Source organism: Dromiciops gliroides, chromosome 1 (assembly GCF_019393635.1).
Source record: "Dromiciops gliroides isolate mDroGli1 chromosome 1, mDroGli1.pri, whole genome shotgun sequence".
NCBI classification, from domain to species: Eukaryota; Metazoa; Chordata; class Mammalia; order Microbiotheria; family Microbiotheriidae; genus Dromiciops; species Dromiciops gliroides.
In genome coordinates, this window is record NC_057861.1 from 679,973,971 (window position 1) to 679,992,421 (window position 18,451).

Below are 18,451 nucleotides of genomic sequence, written 5' to 3' on the forward strand. Positions count from 1 at the left end.
AACCCCAATTGCCTCACTAAAAAAAACAAAAACAAAAAAACCAAAAAAAAAACCATTATGTGTTGATCAACTGTGACAGACTTGATTCTTCTCAGCAATACAACAGTACAAGACAGTTTCAAAGGACTCATCATGGAAAATACTCTCCAAATCCAGAAAAAAAAGAACTGTGAAATATGGATGCAGATTGAACCATACTATTTCTTTTGTTTTTGGTGCTGTTGTTTTTCTTTTTTGAGGTTTTTCCTTTTTGCTCTGATTCTTCTTTCACAGCAAGACTAATGCAGAAATTTTTAATGTGATTGTACATATATAACCTATATCAGATTACTTGCTGTCTTGCGGAGTGGGGCGGGAGAAAAATCTGAAACTAGAAATCTTATAAAAACAAAATGTTGAAAACTTAAAAAAAAACACATTTTGTTTTCTAAGGAGGGAGAAGCATGGAAAAAATATGTTAAATAAGAACTGTTTTCCTATACCATTTTCATTATAAAAAGTGCAGTCCAGCTACAAAGGGAACATTTTCCTGAAGACTCAAAGGCAGCTCATTTTTGGTGATCTCTTTCTTCAAAACCCTATGTTCTGAGGGGCAGCTAGGTGGCGCAGTGGATAGAGCACTGGCCCTGGAGTCAGGAGGACCCGAGTTCAAATCCGGCCTCAGACACTTAACAATTACTAGCTGTGTGACCCTAGGCAAGTCACTTAACCCCAATTGCCCCACCAAAAAAAAAGAAAAGAAAAGAAAAATGAAAAAACTCTATGTTCTTTAGGACAGTTAGTGTAGTTGTTTGTAATCAACAAAAGTAAATTTAAATTTAAATCTTCCACCTTGAATTCTATACTTTACTTTCTTGAATTTCTCTTTATTTCCTAATAATTCAAGCTTCTTAGAAACATACTTCTCAGAAAGATTACATGTTTCTTTTTCCTGGCTTGTGGGATGAATGACATTTGTTCTTCTCTGAAAGAAAATACCACAATGATGGCTAATTTCAGTAAAAGCATTGCTCAAGTATCTTATTTAGTTTTTGTTCTGTAAGCAAAACTCTGTATTCTTCCTTCCTTGGGGAAATGAATTAAGTGTTTTTAAGAATAATTAAATGATCAGATCTCTTTTGGAGGACCCTAAGTTACTCAACTCTTGAGAAAATAGGGATTATACATTTGGGATTAAGCTAGATCACACCATAAAGGAATCAGCCAAGAAAAAAAAAACACAAATTAGTACAAAATGACAAAAAGAAAATTGAAAATTCCATTATTATTCTGATCTGTTTAAAAATTATATCCTTCATTAATATTTAAGACTCCAAATAGATTCGAAAACATAAACCAAATATTATGTCTATTATTTCCCAATGGATTCCAATTTTCTAGTTTCTTATAAACTTATAGTTTTGTTAATACCAGAACCTCAGTGGATTCTCACTCAGTGATATTTTTCCTTTGAACAGGAAATGAGCCTTTATACCACAAACCATTCTGATAGGCCTTCAGAACTAAATATAGGAACTGGTTCTCCTATACGTTCATGTTTTTTTCTGGGTATATTTGGGTAGGAACTGAGTTCGAATAAAGAAGATCAGCTTGGTCTCTGTGAAAAACACAGTCACAAGGGTAGCTCCCAAACACAAAGCCCCCACAAGGATGTGCAGAAGCCTGGCCAGCCAGCCTCTCTCACAACACAGAAACGCCTATAGGGAAAGAAAATATTATTAGTGACAGGGGCCTTTAGCCCAATCCAACCCTCCTAACATTTCACTCCAGAAGTTCCACTAGGACATAACTCCATGCCATTAGAGAAGAGACAGCCTATATTCTAGGAGTAATTGATGGGAAAATAAAGGTCTTGTTATTTCTAACTTTTTATTCAAATCAATTAACAAGAATTTGCATGTATAACCCACATCTGATTGCTTACCACCTCAGGGAGCGGGGAGGGATAAAATTTGGAACTCAAAACTATAAATAAAAATGTTTATTGGGGCAGCTAGGTGGCACAGTGGATAAAGCACTGGCCCTGGATTCAGGAGGACCTGAATTCAAATCCAGCCTCAGACGCTTGACACTTACTAGCTGTGTGAACCTGGGCAAGTCATTTAACCCTCATTGCCCCACCAAAAAAAAGTTTATTAATTAATAAGAATTTGATCTATTATGTATATAAACCTGACATTTTATTGTATGGTCTGTCACTGACAAAGCAAACACTTAGGAAGAACAAAGTCCAAAGCTGAGAGGGATAGGGCAAACACTTATATTAGTAGGGACCTCAAGTTAGACAGTGACGGAAGAAACAAGGGCATGGTCTGAGCCAGAGTGTAAAAAAAGAAGGGAAACTTACCTCTGAAACACCAGTAACCACTCCACTGAGCACATAGACCACAATTAGAAGTGGTGAAGGAAGCAGGCCTGCCAGCGGCCTATGAGGACTCTCTCTGTAGTACTTATAGATATGGCATATGCTTTGTACAATTCGAATTCCCATGTTAAAACAATTGGCAAAGATGAAGCCCACACTGCCTTGCCACTTGGTCAGGAAATAGGAAGATAGCAAGAATGTGAACGACAGGGCCAGCATAATAAAATTGTACCTGTGAGAGAGAGATGGAAATGATGCTAAACAAGCTACTTATATCATTTATAAAAACACCTTAGCCTTCCTTTATACTTTTCAGGGACAGAAAAGATACTCTGTAAATAATCAGAAATAAGTAAAACTGGCCCTCCTTTAAAATCACTGTTTCCACAATGTTATGTTTTACACATATGATACATATTACAGATCTAGTAGGACAGAAAAGAACTGGGAAATATAAAATCACAGCTTCCTTTAATTTTTAAATTAAAAATGAATGCTTTAAGTGGGACCTTTTCATTTATTAGCACACATAAAAACACTGGCTGAGTCCCTGCTGTGAAATTCAAACATAATGCAAAATTCAATAAAACTGTCACAGGAACTGACAGTTTTAATCAAGGCAGAATATTTTATTTTAAAATGAGGATTAAATTTCATGCTAGAAATATAGATAATACCCTAATGAATGAATATTCTTTGGTGCTTTCCTAACAAACAAATTCTAATCACATACAGAAAGACTCACAAATTTTGTAAGGGTTAATGGGGACTTAAGATATTTTCTAGTACAATTTCTTAAATTTTGTAAACTTGGAAATGGAGATATATATAATGCTTTGTATTCTATCCATGTTTTATATACTTTCTATTACCTACATGATTTTATAGGCACTTTAAGACATTCATTCCTTAAATAAGGGAAACCAAGACCCAGAGGAAATGAGCCTTCTAGTAAGTAATGCGGAACTATTAACAGCCTTCCAATCCCATGGATTTCTTCTAGTCTATAAATGATGCCATTATTAAGTTACTTTCAAGGCTATTTCAAACATGTGACTAGGTTCATATAGTAAAGTGTTTGGCAGAACTGTGCTCTTCTAACGTCCATCTGTTTCTGTACTTTTGTTTGGTCGAATCAGACCAACACTTTATGGATCTTTGTCCTACCAGTCCAAGAGGGAGGAGTTGGAATGATCAGCCATTTGTCTAGATTTCTAGAGAAGGAGCTTATTTTCTTCTCACCCAGGACAGAAAGTCTTAGTGGACGATTTGAGAGCAGAAGCTATGACCACCATTAAATGTCAGCGCTGAAGGGGTGCTCAGAGATCATGTAGGTAATTTGCTGATCTTATAGAAGATAGCACCAAAGCCCATAAAAGGGAAGGAACTTTTTTCAGTTACAGAACAAGTTCCTGATAGTGGTAGAACTAGAACCCAATGTATGAAGCGATCTCTTAATTAAACAAGCAGCAGTTAGAAAAAAACAAACAAACCAAACTTTACAATGCAGCTAATACTCGAGCCAATGGTAGTGAGATATAGCATAACCTGGTTCTTTGACATTTTTTCCAATCAAGAAGCTGTTATTTATGTTACCTGTCATAATTCCCTGTTTCTCTGAAACTATGTTTTGGAAAGGCCTAATACACCATTGCTTGGCATGGAATGAACAGCTTCATAAAACTCTTGAAGTCATGTCTCCCAGTAAATGGTAAAATGGATGGAACTAATAACTAACTCATGAAAGCCAAGATTAATTCCTTACTATAGCTTGCTTAATTTAGAATGCTAGAGTGAGCAACTTTCAGGCTATTCTGGTACAGTTGATAATGAAGGGTCCTGCTGTCTTCCATCAGAAGAGCAATCTACAGCTGCTGCACTTCCCAATTAGTTCCAACCAAAGCTCACCATCTATAGCCTTAAAAGCATCATATATTTCTGGGGAAAAAATGCAAATGTGAAAGAAGCCATTAAAATACCACTTTCTGAATGTAAAATTATTACCTAGTGACAGTAATTATCGTTCTTTAAGGCTTAGTTAACATAAACAGAAAATTAATTTTTAATGCTTCTTTCTCAACACTCAAAAGAGATTAGACTTAAAACTGGGACTTAGAAAAACTGAGACAAAAAAAAAAGATACCATGCTTGAAGAGTGAAGGGAGTTTAATAAATTAAATGTCATTTTACGCATCTTTTGGAGTCAGTATCCACCTGTATAAACTGCTTCTATTGTCCTAGATATGACTGATTGCTTAATAAGATGAAACAAAAATTCTTATATATGTATTTATTATATATATTTTGAGAAGTCAACTTCAACAAATGTGTTAAATGTGCTAAAATACTAATGTTAACTTCAGTAACTAAAAAATCTTGTTATTCAAAGGACTCACTATTCCATATCCAGCCACATGTCCTGTAGACATTTCAAACTCAACTTGTCAAAAACAACTCAACTTTCCTTCCAAACACATCTTCTTCCAAACTTCACTATTATAGTTGATGACATTGCCATCCTTGAAGTCAGCCAGGTCCACAACCTCTGTGAATCCTGAATTTCTAACCCTTACTTGCCCCACTGTTGAGTTTTTTGCCAAATATTGTTTCTATCTCTACACCAGCTCTTGTATACTCTGTATTCTCTTCTCACCACTCACATGGCCACTATCCTAATGAATGCCATCATCACCTCTTGCCAGAACTACTGCAATAGCCTCCTGACTGGTCTCCCCGCCTTCAGTCTCTCCTTGTTCTAATCCATTCACCACAGAGCAACCAAAGTAATTTTCTTCAAGTGCCTGTGGGGTCATGCCGTGCCCTTACTCAATAAAATCCAGTGGCTCCTTATTACCTTTAGGATCAAATGTAAACTCTGCCATTTGGCATTTAAAACTCTTCCTGAATTTCTAGTCTTCTTACATATCATGCCCCCCTCCTCCCCACATTCAATGGTCTAGCCATGCTGGCCAAGTTGATGTTCTTCACACATTAAGCCCTGCCTTGCTCCATGCCTTTTCAATGGCTGTCCCCTACTGCCAGTAATGTTCTCTTGCCACCCCACAGAAACCCCGGTTTCCTTGAAGAATGGACTTTGAAAGAGGCTTTTTCCTCTTAAGGTTCCTTTGTCTTTATATGCACCATGTACATAATTATATTATTATTGTTGTCTCCCCCATTAGAATGTAAGTTCCTTGTGGGATGGAACTATTTCAATTCTGTCCCTGTATTCACAGATCTTTGCACAGTGCCTGTCACATAAATTGCTGTTGACTGACTGATACAATACTTCAGTGGATCTATATATGTTGCAGATTGCAACCCATTCGTGTCTTCTCATTCTGTGCAATTTTTGACCAGGTGTTTCCATAAATTTAAAGAAGATCTACTTAATGTCCTGGAGGCCTTCCTTTAGGCCTTTGAATATTTTGTGGTTGCAGGCCCAGAGGGCCTGTGCATACCCTTTGACCCAGCAATACCACTAATAGGTCTGTATCCCAAAGAGATCATAAAAAAAGGAAAAATATTTATAGCAGCTCTTTTTGTGGTGGCAAAGCATTGGAAATTGAGGGAATGCCCATCAACTGGGGAATGGCTGAACAAGTTGTGGTACACGAATGTAATGGAATATTACTGTGCTACAAGAAGGGCAGATTTTGGGGGTAGCTAGGTGGCAAAGTGGATAAAGCACTGGCCCTGGATTCAGGAGGACATGAGTTCAAATCTGGCCTCAAACACTTGACACATACTAGCTGTGTGACCCTGGGCAAGTCACTTAACCCTCATTGCCCTGAAAAAAAAAAGAGGCAGATTTCAGAAAAACTTGGACTTATATGAACTGATGCTGAATGAAATGAGCAGAACCAGGAGAACGTTGTACATAGTAACAGCAACACTGTGCTATGATCAACTATTACAGACTTAACTCTTCACAGCAACACAATGATCCAAGACAATTCCAAAAGACGTCCAGAAAAAAAAATTATGGAATCTGAATGCAGATCACAGCATACTATTTTCATTTTTTTTTCTTTCTTGTGGTTTTTCCCTCTTGTTCTGATTCTTCTTTCACAACATGACTAATGTGGAAATATGTTTAACAAGATTGTACATATGTACATATGTAATCTATATTGCTTGCTGTCTTGGGGAAAGGGGAGGGAAGAGAGAAAACTTTGGAACTCAAAATCTTACATATATGAATGTTGAAAACTATCTTTATATATAATTGGGAAAAATATTATTAAGTAAAAAAAAATTGTGTGATTGCTAGCACAACATTCAAGCTGTCCATCTGTTTATTTCTCACTTGTTATTTAACTGGCTCACTTCCTTTCCTGGTTATACATTTCATGAGTGATACTTCTTTTACAAAACTTTGAAAGGATATATCAACCAAGGTCAAAACAAGCTTAGATTACAAATTTATTGGTAAAATGCTGTGAAGAAAGACTGAAGAACAGAATCATTTCCCAATATAGCAAAAAAAAAAAAAAAGCAGGAGGGGAAAATGAGGCTACAGAATATATGGTGACACCCAACAAGGCCTGGTCACTCCAAGAAAAGTTACAGAAGAATTGAAAGGGGAAAAAATACAAATAGAAGTGAAATGAGGGCAGCTAGCTGGTGCAGTGGATTAAAGCACTGGCCCTGGATTCAGGAGGACCTGAGTTCAAATCTGGCCTCAGACATTTGACACTAGCTGTGTGACCCTAGGCAAGTCACTTAACCCTCATTGCCCAGCAAAACAAAACAAACAAACAAAAACAAACCAAAAAAAAAAAGAGAAGTGAAATGAAACAGATCTTCATTCAGCAACACTGGAACTGCCACATTTGGACTTTAGTATATGTCTACTATATGAGGATACAGAAATAGCACAAAAATGAGATTGGGAAAAGCAGTTGGACAAAACCAAATACGTGCAGATAGAAATTTAAAGGCACTCTGGAATGCAACATAAGATATTATAAAGAAAAAAATTCCAAAATAATGAAGGAAAAAAGGTTGGCATGAATATTCCCAAAATAGGGCAAATGAGAAGATATTAGTACACAGTTTCATTTCCAACTCAATCTGTGCCCATTCATATTGGAAAATTTTAATATAGATTGGCATTCAGTTGGACATTCTGGCTTCCCAACTAATCAATATACTTCATTACTATTGCTTTTATCTTCACTCTACCTCATCACACACAAAGGTGACCACATCTTAGATCTCATCATTACCCATAACTGTGTTACCTTCATGATTTTGAAATCTGATATTCCCTCCTCTAATTATAACCTCCTATATCACCATCTCACTCTCTACTTCATTCTACCTAAATCTATTCTTTGTTCTCACCAGGAGCCTCAGTTCCTCTAACCCTTCTTTTCTCCCATTCTACTCCCTATGTTTTTGTCTCTCTTTCCATCATAGTTCTGAGCTTAAAAAAAAGTAAATTTCTATAGCAATTTAAGGCTTACAAGCCTTTTATATAGAGTATTTCAAGTGAGCCTCAATACAATCCCATGAAAAAGGTGCTATTCTACTCCTGGATCCTTTGACTCCCCATCCCATCGTTGTTCACGACTTGTCAAATTCCTATCTTGGAAATACCTTACCTTCCACTTCCTTCACAACTACTCAAGTGATGCTCAACACTGCCACACAGTCATCCTGAGTAATTCTATTACATACTTATGTTAACTACTATCAACTGGTCCCTCACTGATGCAAAATAATCGGTTTATTCTTCCTTGACTGACTACGATATTTCCCAGAGAAGCTATTCTAACCCTTTTCCCTCCTCAACCTCCAACATCATCTCCTAACTAAGGGGCCTGGGCTTATTACTGAGAAAGCAGAAGCCATCTGTAACAAACTCTTCTCTCTTACTTGACACCTTCACCCTACCAGATTTTGGCATTTCCAGTTCTCTCCTCCAGGTATGTCCCTTCTTCATACCCAGATCTACTCCTGAGAGCCCTGCATTTATTCTCAGGAGCTCCCCACCTTGATTGTTTCCTACCTTTTGATCACCACTGATCTTTCCTTACTCATTGGCTCCTTCCTCCCTGTCTAAAATATGACAAGATGGCTCCTATCCTTAAAAAAAACTTATTTGTCCCTGCCAAATCCTTAAACTGATATCTTCTATTTCTTTTCCCTTTCACAGCCAAAATTCTCAAAAAAAAAAAAGTCATCTAATCTTGCTGCTTCCAAAGCCTCACTTCTCAATTTCTCAAATTCAAGCTTCTGAGCCCACAGTGATGGGGTCAATAGAACTTGCTCTCTCCAAAGAACTCTCTGAATCATCTGATACTATTGATCAAATCCTTCTATTCCTTTGGCTTGTGACACTGCTCTCTCTTGTTCCTCCTACCTGCCCCTTCTCTGCTTCCTTTGATATAACATCAACCAGCTTCCTTGTGCACCTCCTAAAGATCTGACCTGGGTCCTTATTGCTCTAGATCCAGCTTCTTTTAGATACTTCATCCACTCCCATGGTTTTGCTTCTCATTAGAATGTAAGGTGCTTGGGGCAGCTAGGTGGCGCAGTGGATAGAGCACCGGCCCTGGAATCAGGAGTACCTGAGTTCAAATCCAGCCTCAGACACTTAACACTTACTAGCTGTGTGACCCTGGGCAAGTCACTTAACCCCAATTGCCTCACTAAAAAAAAAAAAAAAGAATGTAAGGTGCTTGAGAGTAGGGATTTCATTCTTTAGATTTGTATCCAAAGTGCCTAGCACATAACACCCATAAAAGGTATTGTTTGTCAATTTATTCAGACAGTTCCCAAACCCATAAATTCAACCCTAATTTCTCCTGAATTCTAGTCCCACTCATCAACTGCCTATTAGTCATGTCTTCTTGAATGCCATTTTAGGCATAGCAAACTTAACATACCCAAAATGGAACATAATGGATTTAATAATCTTCCACCAAAACCTATCCCTCCTCCAAATTTCTCAGCTTCCATTGAGTTCACCACCATTTATTGTCACCCAGGTTTATAGTCTTACAGTAGGTAACTGACTCTCCATTCTCCCTTACCTGACATATCCAATCAGATCCCAAATCCTACTGATTCTCCCTTTCCAACATCTCTGGCATCCATCCCATTTCTCCATTTGCAGAGCTGCTACTCTAAGTTCATGCCCTCATCACCTCTTGCCTGAACTAAAAGCAAAAAGCCTCTTAACTGGTTTCCCTGTTTCTAATTCTTCATTTTCCAATCCATCTTCCACAAAGCCACCAAATTACTATTCCTTACACAGGGGTCTGAAACATGTCTGCCCCTTGCTCAAAAATCTTTAGTAGCTCTCATTTGCCTCAAGGATAAAATAGAAACTCCTCAGCCTGATATTTAAGGCCAAATGTCTCCCACCTATCCTATCTTGTTTATCCCTATTTACATATACACTGTCTCCCCCATTGGAATGTCAGTTCCTTGAGGGCAGGGACTGTTTTTACCTGTCTTTGTATCCTCAACACTTAACACAGTGCCTGCCACATAGTAAGCAATTTGGAAATGCTTAGTGATTGCTTTCCTGACATTTCATGATGCCCTTCAAAAGCTCTATGTTCAGTCATACTGGCCTATTTCCTATTGTGCAAAATTGGCCTTCCTCTCCCCTTCTTTGCACCTTTGTACAAGTGGTGCCCCCTTCCTGGAATGCAATCTATCCTCATCTCTGCTTCTCAGAATTCATAGCTTCCTTCAACTCTCAGCTCAGTGGAACTTTCTACAGGAAGCTCTTTTTGATTCATCCAGAAGAAAGGAGGGAAGGGGGAAGGAAATAAGCATTTATTAAGTGCTTATTATGTTCCTGGCACTATGCTAATAAGCACTTTAAAAATATCTCATTTGATTCTCACTATCTCTTACGAGGGAGATGTTTTTATTATCTCCATTTTACAGATGAGAAAACTGAGGCAGACAGAGGTGAAGTGACTTGCCCAGAATCATACAGTAAGTATCTGAGAAAAAGTTTGAACTCAGGTCTTCCTGACTCCTGGCTGGGAGTACTGTGCACTGTGGCACCTCCTGGTGGCCTTTTGATAGCAAACACTGTTTTGTTCTTGCCTTCCTCTCTCTAGTGCCTCTTAGACTGCCTGGCACAGAGAAGTAGGCACTTAATCAACATTTAATTGAATTTACCTAATGATCTATTTGCCCACTTTCCTATCTCTCTAAAATCTTTAAGAGGCTGGTATATGTAGGTACCAAGATTGTCCCTGATAAAGATATGAGAAAGGGAACATACAAGCCGATTTTCACTACCACTCTGCTCTCTATGGGAGACCACACCTTCACAGTCACACGGCTGACTGAGAGGTGTAAAGAATTCGGTATCTATGTTTATTTTCTACTGACTAAAATAAAATTGATACAGTAAGGCAAAAACACAGCCTCTCCCAAAAGTTCCCTTCCACACTGACCAAGGTTGGTTCATTAAAGATTAATTTTTTCCAGTCCTTTGCAGTTTCCATTAAGTTTTTACTGTAGTATATCCATCTTCCAAATTGAAGAGTTTTTCTTACATTTAGTTTAAAAAATTCACTGTTAATAATGTAAAACAATGAAATAAGCTTAGTTATTTTTCACACAACTCCTGTGGGAATAAGGTATTCAAGAGCCCACACCACAATTATTTTCATCCAAAGTATTTGCTATTGATCTTGATGCTATTAACCACCCCAATTCTGTCTAAACCCTTGGACCTCACACAGCAATTTGTTTTGTACCTCTCAAGTGCATTTACTGTATTGTTGTACATGATCATTATTTGTGTATATATCTTATTTCTCTACCAGATTGAAGAGCAGGTAAGGACTGAATATTGGCTAAAGTTTCCATCCTCTCCAGTATCTAGCACAGTACTCTCTAGAAAGCAAGTGTTTATAAATGTCTGTCTGTTGAGGGGCAGCTAGGTGGCGCAGTGGATAGAGCACCAGCCCTGGAGTCAGGAGTACCTGGGTTCAAATCCAGCCTCAGACACTTAACACTTACTAGCTGTGTGACCCTGGGCAAGTCACTTGAACCCAACTGCCTCACTAAAAAAAATAAAAAAATAAAATAAATAAATGTCTGTTGAATTGAATTTAAGTTAGTTAATGAAACAAAGCTAGAAGAGCAGGTACAAATGGGAGTGAACATAACAGAACATAATAGAAATGAAAATTTTTTTCTTAGAAAAAATCTGCTGGACTAATAAGTTTAAGGATCACGATATTTTAACTTTCAAGAAAATTAATTAAAAGCCAGATGATAATAATAAACAAACAAATAAATAAATAGAAGGCTCCTTTAAAAAAAAGCCAGATGAAAGCTCTATTAGGAAGGTACTCTGCTTAGCATCCATAGTGAATATTAACATGAACATAATTATGTAGATGTTGTAGAAACTCCACTACAAGCAAAACAAAAGGAATTTCCTTTGGTTCATTATAATGGAATTTAGTTGGAATAGATGAGGGAGGAAAAAAAAATAGCCAGTGTCTACATTCCACACTGTTTGGTTCCAACAAGTCTTCCCCCTCCACTTCCCATCTTAATAGGTTTGGTACTTATTTGACTCTCACATACAGCACTCAGTGCTCTCTAGATAGAGAGATAGATAGATAGTTAGATAGACAGACAGATAGACTATTGAATAGATAGACAGATACATACATATATAGGTAGGTAAATAGAGATATATAGAAAACTTTTTAAAAAATGATAATGTTGAAATTGCAGTATGCTAAAAGAACTTTCCCTTCAAGAAGATGGACACAAGACAAAATGTTATATAGATACACACTTAAATATCTCTGAGTTAGGGATTCTTAACCTGGCATTAAAGTTATGGATGCATATATACAAGAAGAGATTTCAGGGTGGGGTTGTGAACTTGGATGGGGAAAAAAATTACATCTTTATTATTTTCTTTTTTTAGTGAGGCAATTGGGGTTAAGTGACTTGCCCAAGGTCACACAGCTAGTAAGTGTTAAGTGTCTGAGGCCCCTAATTATGAATTTTTTAAAAAGATATTATTCGGGGCAGCTAGATGGCGCAGTGAATAGAGCACTGGCCCTGGAGTCAGGAGTACCTGAGTTCAAATCTGGCCTCAGACACTTAACACTTACTAGCTGTGTGACCCTGGGCAAGTCACTTAACCCCAATTACCTCACTAAAAAAAAAAAGAAAAGAAAAGAAAAGATATTATTTAGAGAAGGGGTCCATAGGCTTCACCAACTGCCAAAAGGTCCAATATACAACAAAAGGTTAGGAACTTCTTGTGCAAAGTAAAAGGGGAGGGGGGATAGAGGGAGAAGGGGGGGTAAGATCCAACTAAGGAAGGCACCAGAAGTATCCATACACAGTAAACCACAGTAGGTAACATTCTTTCCTTTCATTCTTCTCCTCTTTCTCTTTTGATTTCCCATTTTCAAATACACATGCCTGCAGATGGCATCTCTGAACACTGCTAACTCCCCACTTGTGGAATTTAGGGCTAAAGGGGTAATTGACCCACCCTAGTGGGTCTAGATTCTGCTAACACTGAATGGGAAGGGATTGAATTCCTTCCTTAGTTCTTCAGTTTTATTTTGTGATTGTGAAAAAGCTGACTAATTTCTTTTTTTTTAGGCAATGGGGGTTAAGTGACTTGCCCATGGTCACACAGCTAGTAAGTGTCAAGTGTCTGAGGCTGGATTTGAACTCAGGTACTCCTGAATCCAGGGCCGGTGCTTTAACCACTGCGCCATCTAGCTGCCCCTTAATTTCTTTTTTAAAAATAATAATATTTTTATTTATAGCTTTAGGTTCCAATTTTTATCCCTCCTCCCCTCCCTCCCTTCCTCCTCCCCAAGGCACTAAGCATTCAGATATGAGTTATATATGTATGATTATGTAAAGCATTACCATATTAGTCATTTTGTATAAGAAAACTAGAATAAAAGGAAAAAAATGAAAGAAAGTAAAAAATAGCATGCTTCAGTCTGTGTTCCATCAATATTAGTTCTTTCTTTGGAGGTGGATAGTATGTTTCATCAATAGTCCTTTGGGGTTGTCTTGGATCACTGTATTGCTAAGAATAGTTAAGTCATTCACAGTTCTTCATCAAACAGTATTGATGTCTTTGTGCATAATGTTCTCTTGGTTCTAATCACTTCACGATACATCGATTCATATAAATCTTTCCAGGCTTTTCTGAAATCATCCTGCTTCTCATTTCTTATAGCACAACAATATTTCATTACCATCATATACTACATTATATACCATTAGCCATTCCCTAATTGATGGGTTTTGCTTTGATTTCCAATTCTCAGCCACCACAAAAAGAGCTGCTATAGATATTTTTGTATAAATAGGTCTTTTTCTCTTTTTGGGGATGTCTTTGGGATATAAACCTATTGGTATTGCTGGATCAAAGGGTCTTTAATAGCTCTTTGGGCATGGTTCCAAATTGCTTTCTTTTTTTTTTTTTTGCAGGGCAATGGGGGTTAAGTGACTTGGCCAGGGTCACATAGCTAGTAAGTGTCAAGAGTCTGAGGCCGGATTTGAACTCAGGTACTCCTGAATCCAGGGCTGGTGCTTTATCCACTGTGCCACCTAGCTGCCCCCCCCCCCCCCCCCCCCCCCCCCCGCCAAATTGCTTTCTAGAATTGTTGGATCAGTTCAGAATTCCACCAACAGTGGATTAGCCTGACTAATTTCTTGATGTTCAATTATTGAGAATTACAGAATTTGCTGCTTATCTACATACAGATATGTTATTAATCAATACAAATGTATTAAGTACCTACTATGTGCCAGGCACTATACTTGGTGTTGGGGATTGTGATTTGGTGTTTTTATAACACCATCTTTGCTTCATCATGGTCAGAATAAAAAGATGCAAGCTTTAAAAGCCTAAGAGAAGATGGGTGTGTACTTTAAGAGATTATAGAACAAACAACACAAAGAACATTTATTGAGTCAAAGTATCAAACTAAAGTACCTAACCCCCACCTAGGAGTTCCCCCACGCAGACATGGGCCTGGCCAAATTATAATGGAGAAGCCTAGGGGGTATATTAAACCAATTGGAGACTCAGCCTGGCTATAGAACCACCCTTCCTGTGAGAGAGGCAGGAAGTGGGAGAGAGTACTCTCAGAGAGGGATGGGAAAGAAGGTAGAGAGAGAAAGAGAGGAGCTGGTGGTGTCTGATCTTCAGACCTAACCAGGGGACACTGCAAAGCTGATTATCCTTAGAACTACAGATTCTAGGTGGTGATGAGTTTATGTTGTTGAAGCAAGGCTGGCTCGTTAGGCCAGCTGAGTTGGAAACAAGTTTAGGGTTTGAGTTAGTTTTTGCCAGACCCAAGCTGTTCTGAGTAGCTGAGAATGTAGAGCTTATTTGAGGGAGGTACCTGGGGGCCTTTTTTTTTTAACCTGGAGATTTAGATTCTAACTATCTGGGAAGTGGGACATATTTTTTCCTTTCTCTATCCCCTTTTCATTTTACCTGGATTTATAACTCCACTGGTGTTGTAAATGTTGTTACCATTAATAAAACCTGAGTTGTTTGTGGAAAAAAGGCTGTTAATCTCCTTTCTTATTAGTCTGGGAGCCATAACTGAAAAAGAGGCAGTTTGGACAAGAGGAAACTCTGGACCTTGAGGTCCCCCATTGTTTTCTGAACCCCAACATTATAGCAAGCCACCCAATTAACTCTCCCCATACTGAATTTGGCCCTAACAGGATACAAAAAGAGGCAAAAGACAATTCCTGTCTTCAATGGATTGTAATATTAATAATAAAATATTAATCATAGAATATCTATATTATGGGAATGTCAAAAATCTGTTATTTTGAAAAAACAAAAAGATAAATATCCACCTCACTTTGAAACTGATAAATCAGTAAATTATTTCATTTTACTAAGATCTAAATTTGTGATTCTTAAGTTACCTACCTGTCCACTTCCTCTTTGCTCATAGCAGCAAACATGAAACATTCAGTTATACCATTTACAGCAAGCAGGAGGACATATAAACAATAGCATTTAAGGAGAACAGGACCTGGAAACAAAAAGTCAGACAAAAGTTTATCAAAATTACAAACAGAAAGATAAAAAAAAAATGACATCGGGGGCAGCTAGATGGCGCAGTGGATAAAGCACTAGCCTTGGATTCAAGAGGACCTGAGTTCAAATCTGGCCTCAGACATTTGACACTTACTAGTTGTGTGACCCTGGGCAAGTCACTTAACCCTCACTGCCCTGCAAAAAAAGCAAAACAAAATAAAACAAAATTTTTTAAAAAATGACATCTTTCTTTCAGTACTACTTAGTGTTCACAGGAAAACCAACAACAACAAACCAGTACTGTTCTCTGTTGTTTCTGAGACCAGTACTTCTTCAGATTTCATGTTCAAATCTACAGTCTAATTATTTGGAAAGATTCCTAGTATTTCATGGCACTGAACAGAGGAGACAGCCAAAAACAAAAGAACAATTATGAATAAATAGTCCAGATCTCCTTGACAGCTGAAAGCTTGTTAGCATAGCAAGTGGATTTTCTCACTTTTTAATAAACATGGAAACTTGCTAGTATTAGCCACCACACAGAAGCAACTCGCCTGGAAGGTAAGGGTTCACAAGTGTAGAGGCCATCATAAAGAACAGAATTTGAGAAAAAGCACAGGGCCAACAGCCAAAAGCAGACAACTGGGCAAAAACATCCACATATTTACAATAAGAACCAAAGCTTGTGCCTTACTCTTGGTCAAGATGAAACAGATCCAATTTTATAACCAGCTAACAAGTTCTAACTGATACTATCAAAGGAAGGGGAACCTTTTCATATGGGACTGAAGCACCAGATTTATAGAATCTGGAATTTATATAATGTTTATAAAGGTTGTTATCATGAAATATCAGCATGGGGTTCCCAAAAGATTTTATGGAGATCATAAATTGCCAAATGAATACAAACAATTCAGTCACTAAAGAAAGGGTCATTTCCCCCAATGTCTTTTTAGGTTCTCCAGTGGTATCTGCCTGTGACAAGATAAAACCTGGCCTGCCACTTCTGCTGGAAGAAGCCACTTGTAGTGGAATCTACAGTGCTTGCCCTCTGGATTTCTTAAGAAGTTCAGGGTCAAAGAGTGATTTTTACATCTGATGCCATTGCTACTGTCTACACTTGCCTTTATACCTTCTCTGATGAAAGAGAGGAAGGCTGGACTCTCTCTTTCACCATTCCAGAGGCTTCCAGCCTCATCTGACAGGAGAACACTTGGCTACTTTCAAGTAGCAAACAAAACAAAGCAAAACAAAATCCAGACACAGAACATGAGAGAACAGATCTGGGTTGAGGTATTAAGGCAATACTAGGGTTCCCAAGGGAAAAGATGCTGAAGCTGAAACATCTGAACATGACCCAGGACCAGACTCTTAATCATAAGGTTAGAGAGGAAGGACAGTTAGATATGTGATGAAGGGCCAGATCTGGGAACAACCTGGCTTTGGGAGGAGAAAAGACAGAAACATGTAAGGTGACTCTGAAGATCCATCCTGGAGAAATGAAGGAATGATTATGTTTTCCCTTGGGATGGGAAGTTGGGTAGAAGAGGCGTCTGAGGGAAAAAAAAAAGACATATTTGCCATATGGGATCTTAGTCATCAGTACCTATAAAAACATCAATGTTTGGGAAGAGCACCTGGATGAAAAGATCAGGCAAAAGGCTGTGTAAGGATCAGAGAGATACAAATCAGAGAGTAACAAATCAGCAGCTTCTGCCTCTTACATTTCTTTGTGTTTCACATTTTCAGTTGCATTTTTAAAATTTGTTAGATCCCATGGAAATATGGGGATGAGGGAGAGACACAAAGTAAACAACTATGTACAAACAAGATCCTTACAGGATAAATCAGAGAGAATTCCAGAGGGAAGGCACTAGCATTAAGGGAGATGGGAGAAAGGCTTCTTGTATAAAAACTTAGCTTTTTAATAATAGCAAACTTTTTTTTAAAAAGTCTACTTGCAGGGTGGCTAGGTGGCGCAGTGGATAGAGCACCGGCCCTGGAGTCAGGAGTACCTGAGTTCAAATCCGGCCTCAGACACTTAACACTTAATAGCTGTGTGACCCTGGGCAAGTCACTTAAGCCCAACTGCCTCACTAAAAAAAAAAAAAAAGAAAAGAAAAGAAAAGAAAGAAAAAAGAAGTCTACTTGCAATGCTTCTTTAATGAACTTGTCCAAAATGACCTTCCAAACACCTGGCTACCAAGTTTAAGTGTAACTCTCCTCACTAGAGAGCTGGCTTTCATTTGCAAAGGATAATAAATTAGAGACACTAAAACCGAAGGTTTATAGGCTTCCACTTTTCACTCTCAGTGAATGAAATCACATCATCAATCAGAAGCATTTCATTTTCTTCATCAATTAGAATTCTACTTGTGGATTCCGTCAGTGCTGTTCCTCTGTTCCACCCTCCACTTCTGCCTTTCTCCCCTGGCACTTCTCTCCTCATTCCCTGCCCTACTTGGGGACATCTGGAAGGAAGGACTTTGGAGCCTGGGAGCTCCTAGTAGTGGCCCTGAGCATTCCCTGGGGACGGCTTCGATGCAGCCAGTGTCCTAAACAAGCTATGGTGGGCTAGAGGAACCTACCACCCAGGGCTACTCAATGGTTTTGTATATATGATCCTATACAGTGATATTTGTGTGTGTGTATGTGTATGTATACACATACATCCGAATATGTGCAAATTATCATGCTTTAAAGTCTGCAAAAGGCTTTTCAAATATTGTCTCATTTTATCCTTGAGACAACCTTGGGAAGTAGGTGCTATTATTATCCTCAGATGAGGAAACTGAGGTAAACAGAGGTTAAGTGACTTGCCCAGGGTCACAAAGCTAGTAATGAGGTCTCTATGTACTTCTCATACCAAACTCCAAGAATGATGCCAGTGACTTCATCTGCTTAACAGCAGTTGTTTCTCTAAACTTTGTTACCTTTGTTCTTGTTTATACAAACTTGGACCTTCACTAACCCCCTAACCTAACTAACATACTAACCCCCTAACACCAAGAGATTTGGCCCCACTACAACAGACAGCT

At 38.2% G+C, this 18,451-nt stretch overlaps 1 protein-coding gene across 1 annotated transcript in view; it reads right to left on the minus strand.

Moving 5' to 3' along the window:
- Window positions 1-854: 854 nt before the first annotated feature.
- Window positions 855-18,451, minus strand: part of RFT1 (RFT1 homolog) — a 48,128-nt gene continuing 30,531 nt past the window's right edge. The window contains exons 11-13 of the mRNA XM_043977440.1: window positions 15,303-15,408; window positions 2,348-2,597; window positions 855-1,697 (exon numbers count right to left, since the gene is read on the minus strand). Coding sequence (XP_043833375.1) covers window positions 1,533-1,697; window positions 2,348-2,597; window positions 15,303-15,408 — 521 coding nt within the window. The 3' untranslated portion in view covers window positions 855-1,532. The remainder of the gene's footprint in view (window positions 1,698-2,347; window positions 2,598-15,302; window positions 15,409-18,451) is intronic.